Source organism: Macrobrachium nipponense, chromosome 28 (assembly GCF_015104395.2).
Source record: "Macrobrachium nipponense isolate FS-2020 chromosome 28, ASM1510439v2, whole genome shotgun sequence".
In the NCBI taxonomy this organism is placed as follows: Eukaryota; Metazoa; Arthropoda; class Malacostraca; order Decapoda; family Palaemonidae; genus Macrobrachium; species Macrobrachium nipponense.
Window position 1 is genome coordinate 15,084,540 of NC_087217.1, and position 18,928 is coordinate 15,103,467.

Genomic DNA, 18,928 nt, shown 5'->3' on the forward strand with positions numbered 1-18,928 from the left:
AAAAAAAAAAAATCTTCCAGCAGGTTTTCCCATGGGAATATTCCACGAGCAGGAAAAAAAAAATCTGCAAGATAAAGATCAAAATCCCCAGCCAAGCGGATGCTCAGAGACAAAAGTAAATGAAAATAAGTTCGTGAAAGGAGAAAATATTCTGTATAAACTTTCTCCCACATGACACACGAGACGCTGCGCATCCGTTAAAAAAATAAGATCAGGATAAACGGATCGATGACGCAAAAGAAAAGTTTTGGCATTTTATTGTTTATATTTATTTATTTGTTTATTTTTTTGTTATTTGATCGTTCGCACTTGTCTTCCGATCGCCATAAGAGCTGTTCACTGTTCATATTCTGATATATTCTTGTTCTTGTTGGTTGATAGTGCCTCTTTTGGCGTCTTTGTTTTTGTATGCATACTCGTACGTGTTGTTGAGCAATAAACGCCTTTAAGATATTGTTAGGATGCTGTTCATTATACGTATAAAGTATATAATAGTTTTTCATTGTTTTGCCTTTTTGTTGGTGTTATTCTTAAGGGAGCTCCTTCACAAATATTTCCTTCTACTTTGTGTGTTATTTCCGACTATCTTCAGCCTTGTTGAACTAACATTTTGTGGACTTCGGATTTTTGTCCCGTTCATGTCTTGGGATAGTTAGCCGATCATGAAAAACTATTTTTTTCTCATTTATTTCAATTTTGATAGCTTTTGATAAATTTCAAGTATATTGGATTTTGGATTCCTGAGTCCACCGACAATTATTTTTTCGGAATTTCGTCGTATCCTGAAAAGTATCATTTGTCTTTTACGAAGACGAACCTGTTGTTTTTTACTTGTAAAAAGGTTGTAGCAACAAATGGGCCATGATTTTTACATTTATAAAGAAAATTATTTATTCAGGGAGTTGTGGATTCAAAGGGATCATGTATTCAAAAAATTATTTTATTTGGTGAATCGTTTATTCATAAGGAAATTTTAGTGAATCAAGTATTCAAAAGGTAATTTATTTAGGGAATGATATAATCAAAAGGTAATTTATTAAGTGAATCATGTATTCAAAAGGTAATTTATTATTGAATCATATCTACAAAAGGACGTTTTAATAAATCATGCATTTATAAGGTAAGTTATTTAGTGAATGATGTATTCAAAAGGCAATTTATTTAGTGAATCATGTATTCAAAAGGTAATTTATTAGTGAGTCATACCTCCAAAAGGATTTTTTAGTAAATCATATATTTAAAATGTAATTTATTTAGCGAATCGTGTGTTCAAAAGGTAATTTATGCAGTGAATCGTATATCCAAAAGGACGTTTTAGTGAATCATGTATTCAAAAGGTAATTTAATAGTGAATCGTGTATTAAAAAGGTTACTAATGGATCATATATTCAAAAGGTTAATAATCAATCGAGTATTCAGAAGGAAATTTTGGTGAAGCCTGTATTCAAAAGGTAATTTATTTAGTGAATCATGCATTCAAAAGGCTATTTATGTAATGAATCATGTATTCAACCCAAAGCTAATGGGAAAACAAGAGAAAGCCCAGACTGAAGAGTATTTAATAGCTGTCTCTGTCTGTTTGTTTTTGGGAATAATTCACCCTTCAACATCAGCCCTCTTGTCCTTCTCAAGATCTTATTAGGGATGCCTGGAAGAAGAAATGAAGGCACGCAGGTAACATTTCCCAAAAAAAAAGCATGTTCGTAAAAGTAATAAGTAATGAATCGTTAAAGCCTATAGACAGACATTTTGGTATACCTTTTGTGTGCTTATTTCTGGCACAGCTGATATAATATATTTTATGGCAAATTCCCAGTTGTGTGCATTGTGTACCTGTTTACGCACGCAGTAGTCGTGTTTGAATAATCACCGGTTCCATGCAACGTAAAAACACCGTACAAACAAACAAAACAAACCAACAGGTATGATGTTACACTTCAGTAGCATACCTCTGGCTGTTTCGTTCGTCGCGTTGTGAGACTTCCATTTCTTGGACACACTCCTCACCTATAATCTGGTTTCGTTGTGTTTCCCTACTTCATCTGTCAAGTCTCTCTCAGCGGGTTTATCCTTCCCTGCATGATTAATGATGTTAACTTTGTTAAGCCTCGCCTTCATCATATTTTCCCCTCGCCCGGGTCGTACTTTTATTCTGCGTCCCCTCCGGATACGTTTTCTTTCTGGATCTCTCTCGCCTGATACAGGGGATTTCACCGTAGATTGGGTTCCTATTACGGCAGACCCTTCTTCACCTGTATTTCCGACCCAAATCAGTATATTTCGTTTTCGATAATTTTCTTTTTATGAGGGAACGTAAGTTAGCTCTCTCTCTCTCTCTCTCCTCTCTCTCTCTCTCTCTCTCTCCACACTTACCGCGTGCCTTTATTGTCGATAATAGCTTGCTCTCTCCTTTTGTATGATCACGTACAATTGTGTGTATACTTTTCTGAGCGTAGACTTATAAGAAGGTTAAACCGAGGTATGTGTTTTTCCATAGAAATAACTTCATATTCATAAGTACATATATTTCTAAATATACGCAATATATATATATATACGCAATATATATATATATATATATATATATATATATATATATATGTATGTATGTATGTATATTCATACACACGCATACATACATACATACATACATACACATTACAGTACATAATCCGAGGACTTGTTGTTCCCAGACACAAACAAAAAGGACGAAATGGCGGCTGTCAGTTTCGTGTTCCTATTCTCATTGATGGTTACGATGAAGCTGTTGCATATGGGCTTTTGAAGGCGAGCTATTGTTTGTGCATTAGCTCTTATTGGGAAATGTGCGTCAATAATATTGATGGATTTAGTGTCATTAACCGGCGCTATAATCGGTGGACGTTGACGCTGATTGTTTTGTTAACGTGATTGATGTAAGTTGGGGAAAGTGTAGACTGTGAAGTGATAGATGACTGAGTATGCTTCTGCCAGATCGTTAATGGTAAAATGTTTAAAGGAAATGTTGAGAAGTTTAAGTTATTAGTTAGCCTGAATGGTTTAACTCTTTGTATCGTTTTAGTTGAAGGCGTAAAACCATGTATGAAAATATCTTTACAATTGTATATGGATTTAGTTACAAATGTAGTTAAAATGGCCAACTTGAAATAGTCATTGCTGGTGGTTTAAACTTGGTTGTGATCACTGCATAGGCCCGAAAAGGTTGTGATGTAAACTTGCACTATAAATCTCGGTAGGAAGAGCATTCCAAGTACGTATGTTGATATTAAAATCCTCGATATCATCAATATGTAGATCAGCATAATTTGAAATGAGGACATAGCGATTGACCAGTGTTGACAAGACCTCATTCTGATGCGACAATGGAGACATGATAATCGTACAAGCTCAGAAAAAAAGTAATATGTTTAAGTACAAAATAAGTACGTTGTACGCCGAGTAACAAGAGTGTACAAATCTAGACATGAAGATAACTCTGAGGTAAGATAAAAACTTTAGGTAGAGGAGGATCGTGACAGCTGAATAGGATGATGCTAAGCCGTCTAGGAAATCTATCGATCCTAAACCCGGCCAGAATATGATGGAACTGGGGAAGATGCGTGCATGCAAGGATAAATTGAAACAGAAAACATTTATAGGGTCGTGTTCGAGTACATAAATTCAGTTAAATAAAGGTTGTGTAGAGACTGGTGTCAACTTGCTTAGGAGGACGGAGACTTTTGCGGATTATTGTTGTAAACACTACGATGATACAATGGTTGAGGCTTAATCCACGATTTAGCAGTTGTGAAGTATGAATGTTGCAGAGGATATATATATATATATATATATATATATATATATATATATATATATATATATATATATATATATATATATATACATACTCACACACTCATATATATCCATTGCCTCCAACGACGTGTGAGGCAAAGGGTCTCTGTTATATTCCACCACGAATGTATTTTATCTTCTATAAAGCTCCAGTCACCCGCATCCTTCCTTCTCCTCTCCTAGTAGTCATCATCTATATAGATTTGGGTCTTCCAACTCTTCCGTGCTCACAGAAACCCAGGTGAGGATGGCACGTATACTATTCTCCCAGGGTGTGTTGGGAAGGAATTGTCCCGGCGACTTCCCTCTCCCTTTAAATATTAGCTCATCCATTGGATAGTTTTCCTTATAGGCGTTACTTCTAGCTATGTACTGATATTTGACTCCTAATATTTTTCTTAAAATTTATTCTCAAATCGAGGGTCTTTTAGAGATAGTTTAATAGTAATGCCATGCATGGTTCACGTCCTTTTAACAACGCAGATTTTACTAATCCCTTTCATAACCTTATATAAATATGCAATTGCAGTCTATTGGATTTCCAAATCTTATTGAGCTTGCCATGACTTCAGTAGCGTTTTATATTCCTTCACTAGATTGCAACTCAAGGGATATCGTCCCTACATGTTAGAAAGGTTCAACCTCATTTTTTCAACTAATGCTTCATCCCTGTTTACATATTCTGTCCGTATTGCTTCAGTTGTTCTTAGACGTATTTTGAGCCTCATCTCCTTGTATGGGGGCTTGTGTCCTAAGTGCACCTGGCCGTGTGCACTGTAGGCATTACTAAATGGCATTTAGACCGTCCTTTTGATCCCGAGCTGCACCTATTTCTTAGCCTTCTACTTTACCTATTACATTCCATCTTCCTGCCTTCACTTGTGCGGTCCAGCCTGTTTAAATATTAATTCATTTTCTGGATGTCTTTATATTGCCGTCCAACCACTGCAAGTCCCTTTTTGCGATGACTTTATCGTTGAATGGCTGAAAATGCCTAGTGCTTTGAGTTACAGCCTCGGTTACAAAATTCGTAATGAATTCTCATCTCTCTAGATATGATGTAATTTAGTAAGGAAGCTCTAAATTTTGGAAGGTATTATATATACATTATATACACGTGTACGTATATATATATTCATTTCAAAGCCTAGAATTCTTGTGGAAAATAATGAGAGGCCCAAGGGCTATGCTGCTTACCCGAGCTGCATTGTTGTACTTGCAAATATGTGATAAAGATTTTTCTTTTCTATGTCTATGAACATTTTGATCACTCTTGTGCCACCCTCCTGGTCCTTGGGGCAATGGTTGGAACGAACTTGAAATTTACTAAGCCCAAGGAAACTTTCACTTAATTTTTCTAATTTCCATAGTAATGTTCATTTGTTTTCTAACGACCCTATGTATTTGCTATTTCTTAATTATCCCCTCATGGAAGGATACGTGGTCCTCATTTGAATAACTTGATTCTCCTTGATTTAAGGTTGTTGATGGAAAATTTGGCTGAAAGTGATCCAGTCACTCTGGTGAATAAGTCGACAATATGGAAAGCTTTCGCTAGACAGACTGAAATGCTGACAGACGTCGGACAAGTTTTCGATTAGAAAAGTTCAGCTAAGATTTTCAGTTTGGTTGAGGTAAAAGGTGATCTGTAAAGGTGACAGTGGGAATGTCTCTGATCTATTTCTTTTTTCTCGCAAACCCAACAGATCCATATCGTTTCTTGTTGTCCAAAGATTGCACAATGTCAGAACTCTCTCGCGTATATCAGGATTATTGACATTGCTCCCTGTTTTCTCTCTTACCATGTTGATTACATATTCCAGTTGAATATTTCTCGTTTTACTTGAACTGATTTGTTAATACTGATATACTTCATTTTCCTTATTCGATTATAACACAATTTGATCATTGTTGTCGAACTGCTGATATAATTTTATTTCATTCATTCATTTATTTCTTTATAAAAAACGTAGTGGCAACGTATGACGAGTTTTCCTATTAGATTTCAGCTATAATAATCCCTGAAAGGTAGATGAAATATTGCTTCATCGCTCTGACTCCGAATAGTGCAGTTAAAAGCAAATCCATTACGTGTGGAATTGGAAAGGTAATCATTTTTGTCCTTTTTGATAACCAGATACTTCTGTTTATTCGTTCACTTTGTTTCATTATTTATTTGATTATTCAGACAGCAGTTTTTTTACCGCTTATATCCATCATTGATGACAATTATTGAATTTTAATTGATCTACAAATACACGTATACAAACGCATATTTAAGCAGGCTTTATCTTATGATTATGTAAGTACACTAAGAACGTGTTTTAGACGAACAGTTTCTCAACGCAAAAGCTAACTGTACCACGATACAGACATTGTGTACGCGCGAGCTACACTGTAAGCCTAAAGGACTAGAGTCTTATACTGCTTAAAATAATGGATGCAAATGGAAATACTCTTCTCTCTTAAATAATATAACTCTGCTGCTTTGTCTGTGTCTCTGTGTGTGAATTTGTCTTATGAATATCTTATGAATGGTTTCTCCTGATGTGGTGGGGATTTCTTCAATGAAGCCCGTCTGCTGAGAGAGAGAGAGAGAGAGAGAGAGAGAGAGAGAGAGACAGCAGTTACCAGGTAATATAGAACCGGATATAAAGGAAGGAAGAGAGAGAGAGAGAGAGAGAGAGAGAGAGAGAGAGAGAGAGAGAGAGAGAGACCTGTTGCTGTTTATTGATAAAAAATGGATGGATTGAGAGTGTGAGAGAGCGAAATGAAGTCTCCTAGTGAGATATGAACGGCATAAAGGATCCAATAAGGGGAGAGCTAGTTATGCTGCTAACTAATGCAGTTACCTTGTAAAATGTAACCGGATGTAAGAGAGAGGGAGAGAGAGAGAGTTAAGTCTTCAGTTTTATATTCGAACTTTTTTTCTTATTTTTTTCTGTAGAGTAACCAGTGGTTTTGTTTTAGATAGCGAGTTTTACTTGATATTGAAAGGATGCATACAGTGTATGCCTAAAGTTGGTATTAGATATTTACCTTGGCGTATGACAGAGGTTTTAAATATTGTCTTTATGGATTACAGTAATATATATATATATATATATATATATATATATATATATATATATATATATATCTTGTTCCTCTAAGTAAATGGGGATACAATCCACAATGAAGTAAAATCCTCTTGTAGATTAAAATATATATTCTTGTACAGGATTAAAGCTTTCGACCATCAACTGTGATCTTGTTCATTTTAGTGAACAAGATCACAGTTGATGGTCGAAAGCTTTAATCCTGTACAAGAATATATATTTTAATCTACAAGAGGATTTTACTTCATTGTGGATTGTATCCCCATTTACTTAGAGGTACGATATAGTACCTGGCTTCTGCATATATATATATATATATATATATATATATATATATATATATATATATATATATAGTATATATATCCCACTTATATACATAATAATATTCTAAAAGCAATTTTGGTGTACTATTTATAATCATAATATGTCACACATATTATGATTATATATTTGTATACCCATGAATAGATATATTGATCTGCACTGGAAATTATACACTGAAATAACTACTCCGCGTTACTAGTAAAAGCCTATTTCTCGTTACATTTCGTAGTCCCTTTCAGTTTCTAATATCTTTCATCCTCTTTTCCAGTATACCAAAGAGGAGACACGGGGACAAATTGGTACACGTTGCTCAGCGGGTCCGTGGACTCCAGGCCACCGCTCCACACCCAGTACCAGGTGAGTAGATGAGATAAGAGGAAATTGGCTGCGCTGAAAAGCTCTTCTGTGCTGACCGTACTCTGCGTTTTTTTTTTTTTTTTTTTTTCGGTTTCATTGCTGTAGACCGCTGTCATTTGGGTACATAGTTCGGCGGAGTATTGTGAATATCATTGAATCGTTGATGTTACTGAAGTTTCCTTTGCGAATGTCTTTGAAGGTTGAGACGTTTTCTTGTATATTTGTAATTTTCAGCCGTCGATACGCGTCATCTTCTTGTGGTAAATTATTTATTCCTTTTTTTATGAGGATTAGAGACGAATTTTGTTTACATAAAGTGTAAAATATTTCGTAGTGGGAACGCTTATGCATAAAATCAATCAATCGATTAAACGCCTTTTCCCGTTAAAGAGATTGCCTCTAATAGTTCTTAACCCTCAGATTCTCTGCTAACATTTTGAGATTGCTAGCCGCTTACTCTTATCTATGTCCCACGGAAACTCATTGTAGCCTACTGACTATCAGGTACATAATTACTGGTTAGTTCAGCAGGGGCAGAGGGGGTTTCGATGGAACGATTAATCATTGCCTCGTCTTCTGGTGTATATATATATATATATGTATATATATATATATATATATATATATGTATATGTATATATATATATATATATATATATATATATATATATATATTATGTATATTAGATACATATTATATACATATATATTATATATATATATATATATATATATATATATATATATATATATATTATGCAATATAAGAACACCGTATCGTGTTTCTAAGTAAACAATAAAAGGATCCGCAGTGATATTCTTGTTTATCAAGACGAGACATTTGTACAAATATATATTTCGCCTTGATAAATAAGAATATTTCAGTGCTTCATATACATATATATATATATATTATATATATATATATATATGTATATATTATATATATATACATATATATATATTATATATATTGTAATATATATTATATATATATATTATATGTTTGTGTGCGTATGTTATCTAGTGCGATATCAATAAGGGCCTCTGACAAGAATATAGGAATGTCAGACATGAAAACGAAAAGATTGCATCAAGCATTCGAGTTACTTTTGGTAGCCTTGACTGGTCACCTCAGGGAAGGCCATATTGAAATAATTTAAGTAACGAATACCTGTGAACACCTGCGCTGAAAGACGGCCTCGAGACAGATTGCTAGCAAGCACACATTCATGACGTCATTCGACGCTAGAAATAGGCAAATCACAGCTGATTAGAATTTGAAGTGAACGAACGGGATTGAAAATGATTCCGTGTGACCTAAATTTTACGACATTTTCCAGATGACCCTTTAATTACCTTGTTTTCTGTCTGATCCCATCATCCCCCCCCTCCCCACCACCCTCATAGTTTAATACTTGGCTTTGTGAGTCCGTCTATTATTTAACGGAGGTATTCAACACCATGTGAACTTCCGGACAACCAGGAAGTGGCTCTTCCACCCACCCATCCTCCCTCCTACATCCTTCCCAACACGTATCGTAACATTTACCCTGATTTAACTTCCTCTCGAGGGAGGAGCCTCGTAGACACTTGTGGATGGATAGAAATGCTCTCTCTCTCTCTCTCTCTCTCTCTCTCTCTCTCTCTCTCTCTCTCTGCTAATTATAGATGTGACATTCGTTTTGAAAATGGAGCACACGTTACATCAAGCCGTGTAGTCGATATTCCATTTAAAAATAAGGGCGAAGCGGATGGAAAAGGAAACGGCAAAATGATTTGGCGAGTTGCCACGTATTGTTTTGAAGTTGCCGTCAGGAAAATGAGATTGCTTGGTGCAAGCCCTTGCCCGAGATATGGAGATTCCTGGAATTTTCTCCGCTTGGGTCCTGGAAGCCTGATGTGTTATGTCGCAGGTATTCCAGGTAATTTCCATGCTTCTTTCCTAAAATTTCTTGAAAACTAATTTTCTGTCGGTTAACGAGTTTCTGGGCTTTTGAGACACGAATTAATTTCGGGAGTCTGTATTTTCCTATATTCTGTGTGTCGCGAATGTGTGTGGGCATAAGCTTTCACATTCTGTGCGATATATATATATATATATATATATATATATATATATATATATAATATATATATATATATGCTTATATATGTGTATGTAGCACACACACACACTTTATATATATATATATATATATATATATTATATATAATGTATGTATTTATATGTGATGTGTGTGTTTGTGGTTTGTGAGAGAGGAGAGAGAGAGAGAGGAGAGAGAGATTGATCTGAGTGTAAATATAGTATAGTCTATGCAGCGTGTATTTGTCACAAATAAACGAGTTCCAGTTTTTCGTGACATTAGATATATAGTATATTTAACTGCATATCCCTCAATAACATAAATTTTTGTCCAGTCATTGGCATAACTAGAATTGTAATGTCAGTTACCGTTACCAAACGAAGGAGTTTGTGGTGAAGTATCTGGTTGCATCCGCGATAATCCGTAACTTCACCAGCAGTGTGGAATGTTGGAAAGGTGTTCGGGTCTAATTACCGGTTGCTTGTTTGAAACTGTTTCCCTCCGTTTGATACACGAAAGTTCATTTCTGCATTACTTCTTGTTATGATGATGGCGACCGTTGTTTTTGTAATATTCTTTTTTTTATTATTATCAATTTTCTTTTCATTTTCTTGTTGGTTCTTTTTTTGATACTGATCTTCATATAATAATAATAATAATAATAATAATAATAATAATAATAATAATAATAATAATAATAATAGTAAAAGAAAAAGAAACCCACAAAATTACTGTGTATAAGTACTCGAGTGTTGAGTAAAATAAAATGTAAACACTTATAAGTAAACACGTTATACACAGTAATGTTGTGTGTTTTTTTTTTTTTTAAATCTTAAGAAGAAAGATGAAAGAAGTTTTTGTTTGGTTTAATAATTAATATAATAATAATAATAATAATAATAATAATAATAATAATAATAATAATAAATTGATCGCTTAAAAGAGAGCATACTTCTATCATAGTGACCTTGAATCAAAGCTAAACCTATTATCAATGTACCTCATACAAATTTGTGCACTTGGGAATATTTATTATTGGATGCAATACATCATGTATGTATATGTGTGTACATGTGTATATATATATATATATATATATATATATATATATATATATATATATATATATATATATATATATATATATATATATATAATATATACACATATACATACATGATGTATTACATCCAATAATAAATATTCAAGGTCACTATGATAGAAGTATGCTCTCTTTTAAGCGATCAGTTTATTATTATTATTATTATTATTATTATTATTATTATTATTATTATTATTATTATTATTATTATTATTAAACCAAACAAAAACTTCTTTCATCTTTCTTCTTAAGATTTAAAAAAAAACCCACAACATTACTGTGTATAACGTGTTTACTTATAAGTGTTTACATTTTATTTTACTCAACACTCGAGTACTTATACACAGTAATTTTGTGGTATCTTTTTCAAATTATTATTATTATTATTATTATTATTATTATTATTATTATTATTATTATTATTATTATTATTATTATTATTATTAAATGAAGATCTGTATCAAAAAAAGAACCACCAACAAGAACATGAAAAGAAAATTAATAATAATAAAAAAAAGAACATCACAAAAACAACGGTCGCCATCATCATAACAAAAAGTAATGCAGAAATGAACTTTCGTACATCAAACGGAGCGAAACAGTTTCAAACAAGCAACATTCCACACTGCTGGTGAAGTTACGGATTATAATGTGTGTATATATATATATATATATATATATATATATATATATATATATATATATATATATATATATATATATATATATATATATATATATATATATATATATATATGTATATGTTATATATATATATATATATATATATATATATATATATAGATATATATATATATTTGAGCTACAATATCCTTTAATATCTAATTCGCTCTACCTCGGAATTAATATATTTTCATATTTGCTTAACCGAAAGGGAATTTTTTCTCGATAATAGACTTGCCTGGATCGGGACGCGAACCCCAGGATCCTTTCAAACCCAGGAACGTCAGTGAAGCTTTTACCTACTACACTACCGCGGTAGCTCGATATATGTATATGAATCACGGAAAAGTGATATGACATATATATATATATATATATATATATATATATATATATATATATATATATATATATAAACTATGACCTTTCACTGTTCGAATTGTAACTCACACAGGCAGTTATGCATCATATTATTATGTCTATTATAAAGTTAATAAGTACAGATGAATGTTCTCGTCACATACCATTGATATGTTCATCTGCTCTTGAGAGATTGCTGGTGTAGATTGTTATTAACGCTTCCAATAAACTTATATATTTGGTGAACTTTGTTTGTTTCATGATATGTCTGTTAGCAAGATGGCGCAGGATGCCATGAGTGGAATTTGACGAAAATTTGACCAAAAGAGGCTGTCGTGACTTGCAACATCTATTAAGATTTTAGAATGATAGGAGTATTATTTTTGAGTGAGGGAACTTATTTGTGGGGTACATTGATCAGCCTTTTAGGACGTTTACTGTCTTCGAAGCATATTATTATTATTATTATTATTATTATTATTATTTTTTTTTTTTTTTTTTTTTTTTTTTTTTTGCTCTATCAGTCCTCCAATTCGACTGGGTGGTATTTATAGTGTGGGGGTTCCGGGTTGCATCCTGCCTCCTTAGGAGTCCATCACTTTTCTTACCATGTGCGCCGTTTCTAAGATCACACACTTCTGCATGAGTCCTGGAGCTACTTCAGCCTCTAGTTTTTCTAGATTCCTTTTCATTATTTTATTATTATTATTATTATTATTATTATTATTATTATTATTATTATTATTATTATTTTCTTTTTTCTCTATCACAGTCATCCTTTTCGACTGGGTGATTTTTACAGTGTTGGGTTCCTGGTTGCATCCTGTCTCCTTAGGAGTCCATCACGTTTCTCACTATATATGCTGTTTCTGGGAGCACACTCTTCTGCATGAGTCCTGGAGCTTCTTGGGCATCTAGTTTTTCCAGGTTCCTTTTCAGGGATCTTGGGATCGTGCCTAGTGTTCCTATGATTATGGGTATACAATTTTCACTGGCATATCCCATATCCTTCTTATTTCCATTTTCAGGTCTTGGTATTATTATTATTATTATTATTATTATTATTATTATTAGAGATATGATCAGAGGTTCTCTTAATTCTGAAATTGCGTTAGGCTAATAAAAGCTACTTCATAAAGCTTTCCCCCTTTGTTTTTGAGTGGCTATTTATGTGAGTTTTTACTTTCTGCCAGCTTGAAACGAATTTTTATCTAAAGCCATTTATAATAATTTCTACCACTATAACAGTATATGATTTTATTAGATGAACTGCAGTTGTCCTGGGAATTTATTTAAGAGGAAAATGACAGCATATGTAATCTTTTTTTTAATTTTATAAACTTGAAATTACATTTTGGAACAGATTGGCCCATTAGAATGTAGGCATACAAATAATGAATTAGTAGTGAAAGTATATTAATAGTCTGGTTTAAATTAACCTAGAACTTAACTTCCCATGGATAACACCGAAAAAATCACCCATTGGTTATTTTTACGGATGGCGCTTTAAAAAAATTGGTTGACGTCACAGACACCTTCAGCTCATAATTAGGAAGGTTGTTTTGTACTTTCATTTTTATCAGCTTTTTTATGCATTAAAAAATTCCCGTAAAGAAGCCCCGTTAAAGGAGATTGAAAATTGATGGCGTGTCTCCATTTCGTAGAATCTAACTCTCCGTAAGTGGACGGTGCAAATTGATCCTTGTGATGTATCCCCCCTCCCAGGTCCGTTGCTCGGGAGAGGTTAAACACATCGTTAGAGAGAGGCGACTCGTTTGATATTTAAGCTGTCAGGTGTGAAGAGCATATATTTTTATGCCTGTTTTCTAAATACTTTTTTTGTACGCTAGTCCGTGGGGTCTTTTTTTCGATTTCCTTTTAGCTTTTGCAGGGATTTTGTAACATTAAGTATTTACGTTTGTTTTATTTTACTACTTATCATATGCCTATAGCAATTTATTCTTTGTTTGTAAGTCAGTAGAGGTAATTGAAGGCTTCATACCTTGTATTTTCATTTGACATGGAAGGTATTTGACATTGTATGTCCAGAAATCTGTACGTTTACGGAAACTGTAGAAAAAATGTGTCATCCTAAGAGCCATTTGTGAAATTTCACTACTTGCGTCATAAATCTCCAGTCATCTCCAGCCTTTCGTCTCACGGTTCTTATCATAGTAGATCTGGGTTTTCCAACTCTTCTTGTGCTCAAAATAACATACACTATCAAAATTTCGTTTATTCCCACTGATTAAGGATTACTTTCAGTTCTCTAGAGCGAATCTGATGCAAGGGTATTGGTTTTTGTGCAGTGGTGTCAAGAGAATTTGCTGCAAAGATTGAGGAGCTATAGAAAGATATTTGGTCATCACCTTAGCCTTTTGACCTTCTTTTGCATTTTATAGTGAAAAAAGAAGTGATTAGAGATGGAGGAGAATGCATCGTACATCTAGAGAGATGGGGCTCAAGATGAATGTAAAGAATTCAGAAATAATGAAGACAGAGCATGCACAAAGGTACTAAGTAAACACCGTATGAAAAAAAGAATTAAGTTGAATCTTGAATGCATTTAAGACCAATGATATATAATGCAGGATCTCTTGAGTTAGCATTTCGTGAAAAGGCAGTTAAACAGTGGGTGGCCTGAATAAGATTTTGAGGGCAAATAAGTGGTTTTAAAAGAAGATTAAGGTAATGCCAAAGGGTCTCTTGTGTAGATGAAAATTACAGTTATAGTCATGGGGTTATGTGGATAGAGGTACCTCAAATAACAGTTCATCTTAAAAGACGCTTGTGAAAATAAGTATATAAAATTGATAAGTCACATAAGAGAAGAGTGTCAGTCACTTTTATCTAATCCATTGTGGAACTGGCCGGAAGTGGTCTGATCATAATCAGGGTGGTAGTCTGTTGGAAAATATGGCTCTTTTACAAGGCAATAGTAAGGAGTTAAATATTTAATTTAGAGGCAGCTGGTAACCAAAATGACTGATATAGAGTGATATAGAGGTAAAGGTCTCCGCCTACAATTAATAGAATAATAGATAAATAAAATAAGAATGGGGCCATCGCAATAAAAAGACTCCCTGTTGTGAGAGAGGCATTTGTATGCGGCCTAATAGCAATCGTGAAAAAAATTACATTAAGGACTTATTGAGAGAGAGAGAGAGAGAGAGAGAGAGAGAGAGGAGATGATTGGGGAACGAGAGAGAGAGAGAGAGAAGAGAGGAGAAGAGAGGAGAGGAGGAAAGAGAGAGAGAGAGCACCTTGTTAGTAGATTAGATAGCTGACACAAGTCAAGATCTGAGTTCATATATGATTTTGTTGGAAGTGGTCCTCTAGAAAAAAATGTCTTTGAAACACTAAAAGAAGAAAATGAATGTACTTATTCACTCGAACAAATTTTCATCCATAACAGAACAGGTTACCAACTGGAGTGAATATGGAGATATGGTATCAATAAGTCTCTCAAATTTAAGGAAAAGATAGAAATGGGCTTGATTGATGGAATTTGCTTCCTGGTCCTATATCTCCAATTGTAATGAACTTCCTCCTTCCAAGTTGCGGGGTTTTAATTTTGATCGGGATTGAGTTCCCTCTTCTTATCTTGTTCCTCACTCTTATCTTGTTGTTTTGAGCCTCGGATAGATAAGAGCTTCCTGTAAAGCAAGTTAGATATATCACGTGAAAGGGTACGAAAATTACCAGAGAAGGTAACACAACTAGAATGCTTTGTTGGTGCCTGGAAATAAGGAAATACAAAATAAGAGGATAAAATAACGCAAACTCATGCACATATCCTTATATATCATATACGTGTGTATGTATTGTATATGTATGTATGTATACACTCGTGGACTAGTAGATATATATATATATATATATATATATATATATATATATATATATATATATCTATAGAAAGATGTGTTATGTGTAAGCACGTATTAAAAAAAGTAAATTCATTGAAAAATGTAAACTTTGGTATCGCAGAGGTTCAGTTGAATAAATTAGGCATAAATTCCCAACTCTGTTGCCACTATTTGCAGTTGTATTTATCTCTACAAAGATGAGAGCATTATTAATATGTCTCACAATCAGTGCTAGAGAGAGAGAGAGAGAGAGAGAGAGAAGAGAGAGAGAGAGAGAGAGAGAGAATAATTAGTACAAAGAGCAGTTTCAGTTAACCATGCCAATTAGGTCGCTACGTGTCCTAATTAAACGACCTGAGGTATATTAGTAATGAGAGCCATTTATGTGTGAAAGACAAGCCACGTAATTATACGGGGATGTGGCGGTGATGGTGGTGCCGTCATAGGGCGCTGTAGACGATACTTCAGGAAGGTCGTACTACTACCTGACGACGTGTCGCATGGGACGTTGGGACGGTAGGGTCGTAAGGTACCTTTGATATGGTAGTCTGATAGGGTACTGTTGTTGAGGCAGTGTTTTAAAGCTCTAAAGCTTTTTTTTTTTTTTTTTGTACCGTCGTAAGTAATTTCATGATCATAATGAAGGTTTCGTGCTAATGGTGATTCAGCAGGCTACTATGATAGGATTACGGGGTCAAATACCGTGTTGGTCAGTATCACATCTCATAATTTTTTTTTTTTTCAAATCACGTCCAACGAGATGTGTTCAGTTTCATTGTAAAATGTTATTTTAAAATATATATATATATATATATATATATATATATATATATAATATATATATTTATATTTATATTTTTATATTTATTATATATATATATATATATATATATATATATTCATAGTTCCTTTCACAAAGCACAAAAAGAGGACTAACCCTTCCTTATGGTATATCACTAGGGCCAACATGCCATGTTATCGATTATTACTGAATGCATTGCTGTTTGATGTTGCTATTATTAACATCCTAGACAGAGTTATGAAAGATCGTTATCAGACCTCCAGCTGCTTCAGAATATGAAACATGTGATGCACATCTTCCCCTCTCCCATGGGAGGACACCCACTGTATGGAACAGAGATGTTTATTCAAGATAAAGACATTAATTAAATAATACTCACAGTAGTGTCTTTATTGGAAAAACAAATCCACAGATATGTATGGGTGCATATATTTAAATAACAAATCTCTACAGAGAGCTTTCGAAAATTCTCATTTGAGATTTATTTTTAAAAAAAATATATATATATATATATATATATATATATATATATATATATATATATATATATATATATATATATATGCAATATAAAAACACTGTATCGTGCTTCTAAGAAATCAATAAGGGATCCACAGTAATATCCTTGTTTATCTAGAAATAATATATTTATACAAAGCTTAAAGCTTTCGTCCATCCTCCTGTGGACTTGATCACTAAGCAAATGAGCTCATTTGCTTAGTGATCAAGTCCACAGGAGGATGGACGAAAGCTTTAAGCTTTGTATAAATATATTATTTCTAGATAAACAAGGATATTACTGTGGATCCCTCTATTGATATATATATATATATATATATATATATATATATATATATATATATATATACTATATATTCATGCATAACTGTGGATTTGTTTTTTCCAATGAAGACATTTCTTTCACAAGGCTTCGATCTATGTCTCATTCCCGTAAGCTGTAATTGTTCTGTCGTCTTCTGTGCAATGATTAAAAAATTTAAAAACAGGAACACGTAAAGATGGAATGTAGTTTAGTGAATCAATTATGGACAATTTATATTTTGAACTTTGCAACCTTGGAAAGTAACTAGGGCGTATCGACAATATTGCAGAGCTATGTGAATTCATATAAAATTCCTTGACATTTTACTGTTAATTTTGTGAGGTGTCTCCTCTTATCGTATATCCGCCGAAAGTCATCATGTTTACTGTGCTATGTTGTATCACAGTTTCCTGCATATGAACTGTCCTTGGGTGATGTAAATATCACAGATGTCTCAGGATTATAAGTGAATTAGTTTGGAGATATTTGACCTTGTGAAGGTATTTTGGATATTAGCGGAAAGATGAAGTTTTGAGTTATTGTCATAAGAATATATAATTTGCTGAGATAGAACTGAATTGTTTACTTTTCTTATATGCATGAGAATATTTTTTTTCAGTAAACTAACTGACGAACTATGTTCTACATTACTAAAAAGGTTTTAGCTTCAAGGTCATCGATTCGTCCATGTGATCTTTGATTACCCATAAAAGGTGTGGCAGATCATAATGGAAATAGTATGAATAACCCGAAAAACCATAACAAGAATGTAACGTTCAACTCTTTAGAGATTGATTAACATTGCATGGGTTTATTAGTTTTGTACCATTGACTCCAGGATCTTTTTGGCGTTTGTTTACCCACATTTGACCCCAAAGCGCAGTATTCTTATTGTCAGTAAAGACTATTTTTAGCTGAAAGATCCAATCCTGCTTATTTCTCGTACAATATTGAGATACTTTCATTCTATTATCACATAAATGATCAGTTTTTAAACCTTAGTTTCATATATTATGTCAAGTTGTTTATATTCCCGAACGTTACCTTTAAATCTTCCATCATCGATTTAAAAAGTTTGATGGGAATAATTCCGAAGAAAAAAGTATAGAATCCTGATAGTACAAAATCTCGTTGTTCGTCAGAGCTCTCCCGAAATCCTTTGGTTACTGGGCCTTTTACCCTGAATGGAAGTTTTCCACTGTCGGTAACACTTTGAAATTTATACTGAGCTTGCGTTAGGAGACACGGCAGTGCTTTTACTGACTTTCCAAAGGGCATTTGATGCTTCGCGAGCCGCTTTTTTTTAATTCTCTTTTTTTTTACACTTGGTATTTAGAGACACCGGATTTTAAAGTAGGAGTACGAAGCCTTCTACCTTTTAGTTTGGTTTAATTAAACTTCGACCTGAAATAATTTTGTCCTATGCAGCAGTACGAAGCCTTTACGCTAGAGAACGCTGCCGTCCCTTCTGATTTAGCAGAAGCTTTGAAGTAAGTCTCCTGGAGTAATCAAATTCATAAGTTTGTCCTTTGCATTTGGGACGAACGGCTATTAAACTAAATGTTGCGACTTGTAGAGGAAATGT

At 33.5% G+C, this 18,928-nt stretch overlaps 1 protein-coding gene across 3 annotated transcripts in view; it reads left to right on the top strand.

The window, feature by feature from the left end:
• LOC135201449 (rap guanine nucleotide exchange factor 4-like) overlaps positions 1 to 18,928 on the top strand; it is a 725,795-nt gene that overhangs the window by 264,723 nt on the left and 442,144 nt on the right. For all 3 annotated transcript variants that reach the window (XM_064230397.1, XM_064230399.1, XM_064230398.1), the window contains exon 3: positions 7,528 to 7,616. In XM_064230397.1, the coding sequence (XP_064086467.1) occupies positions 7,528 to 7,616 (89 nt within the window). The remainder of the gene's footprint in view (positions 1 to 7,527; positions 7,617 to 18,928) is intronic.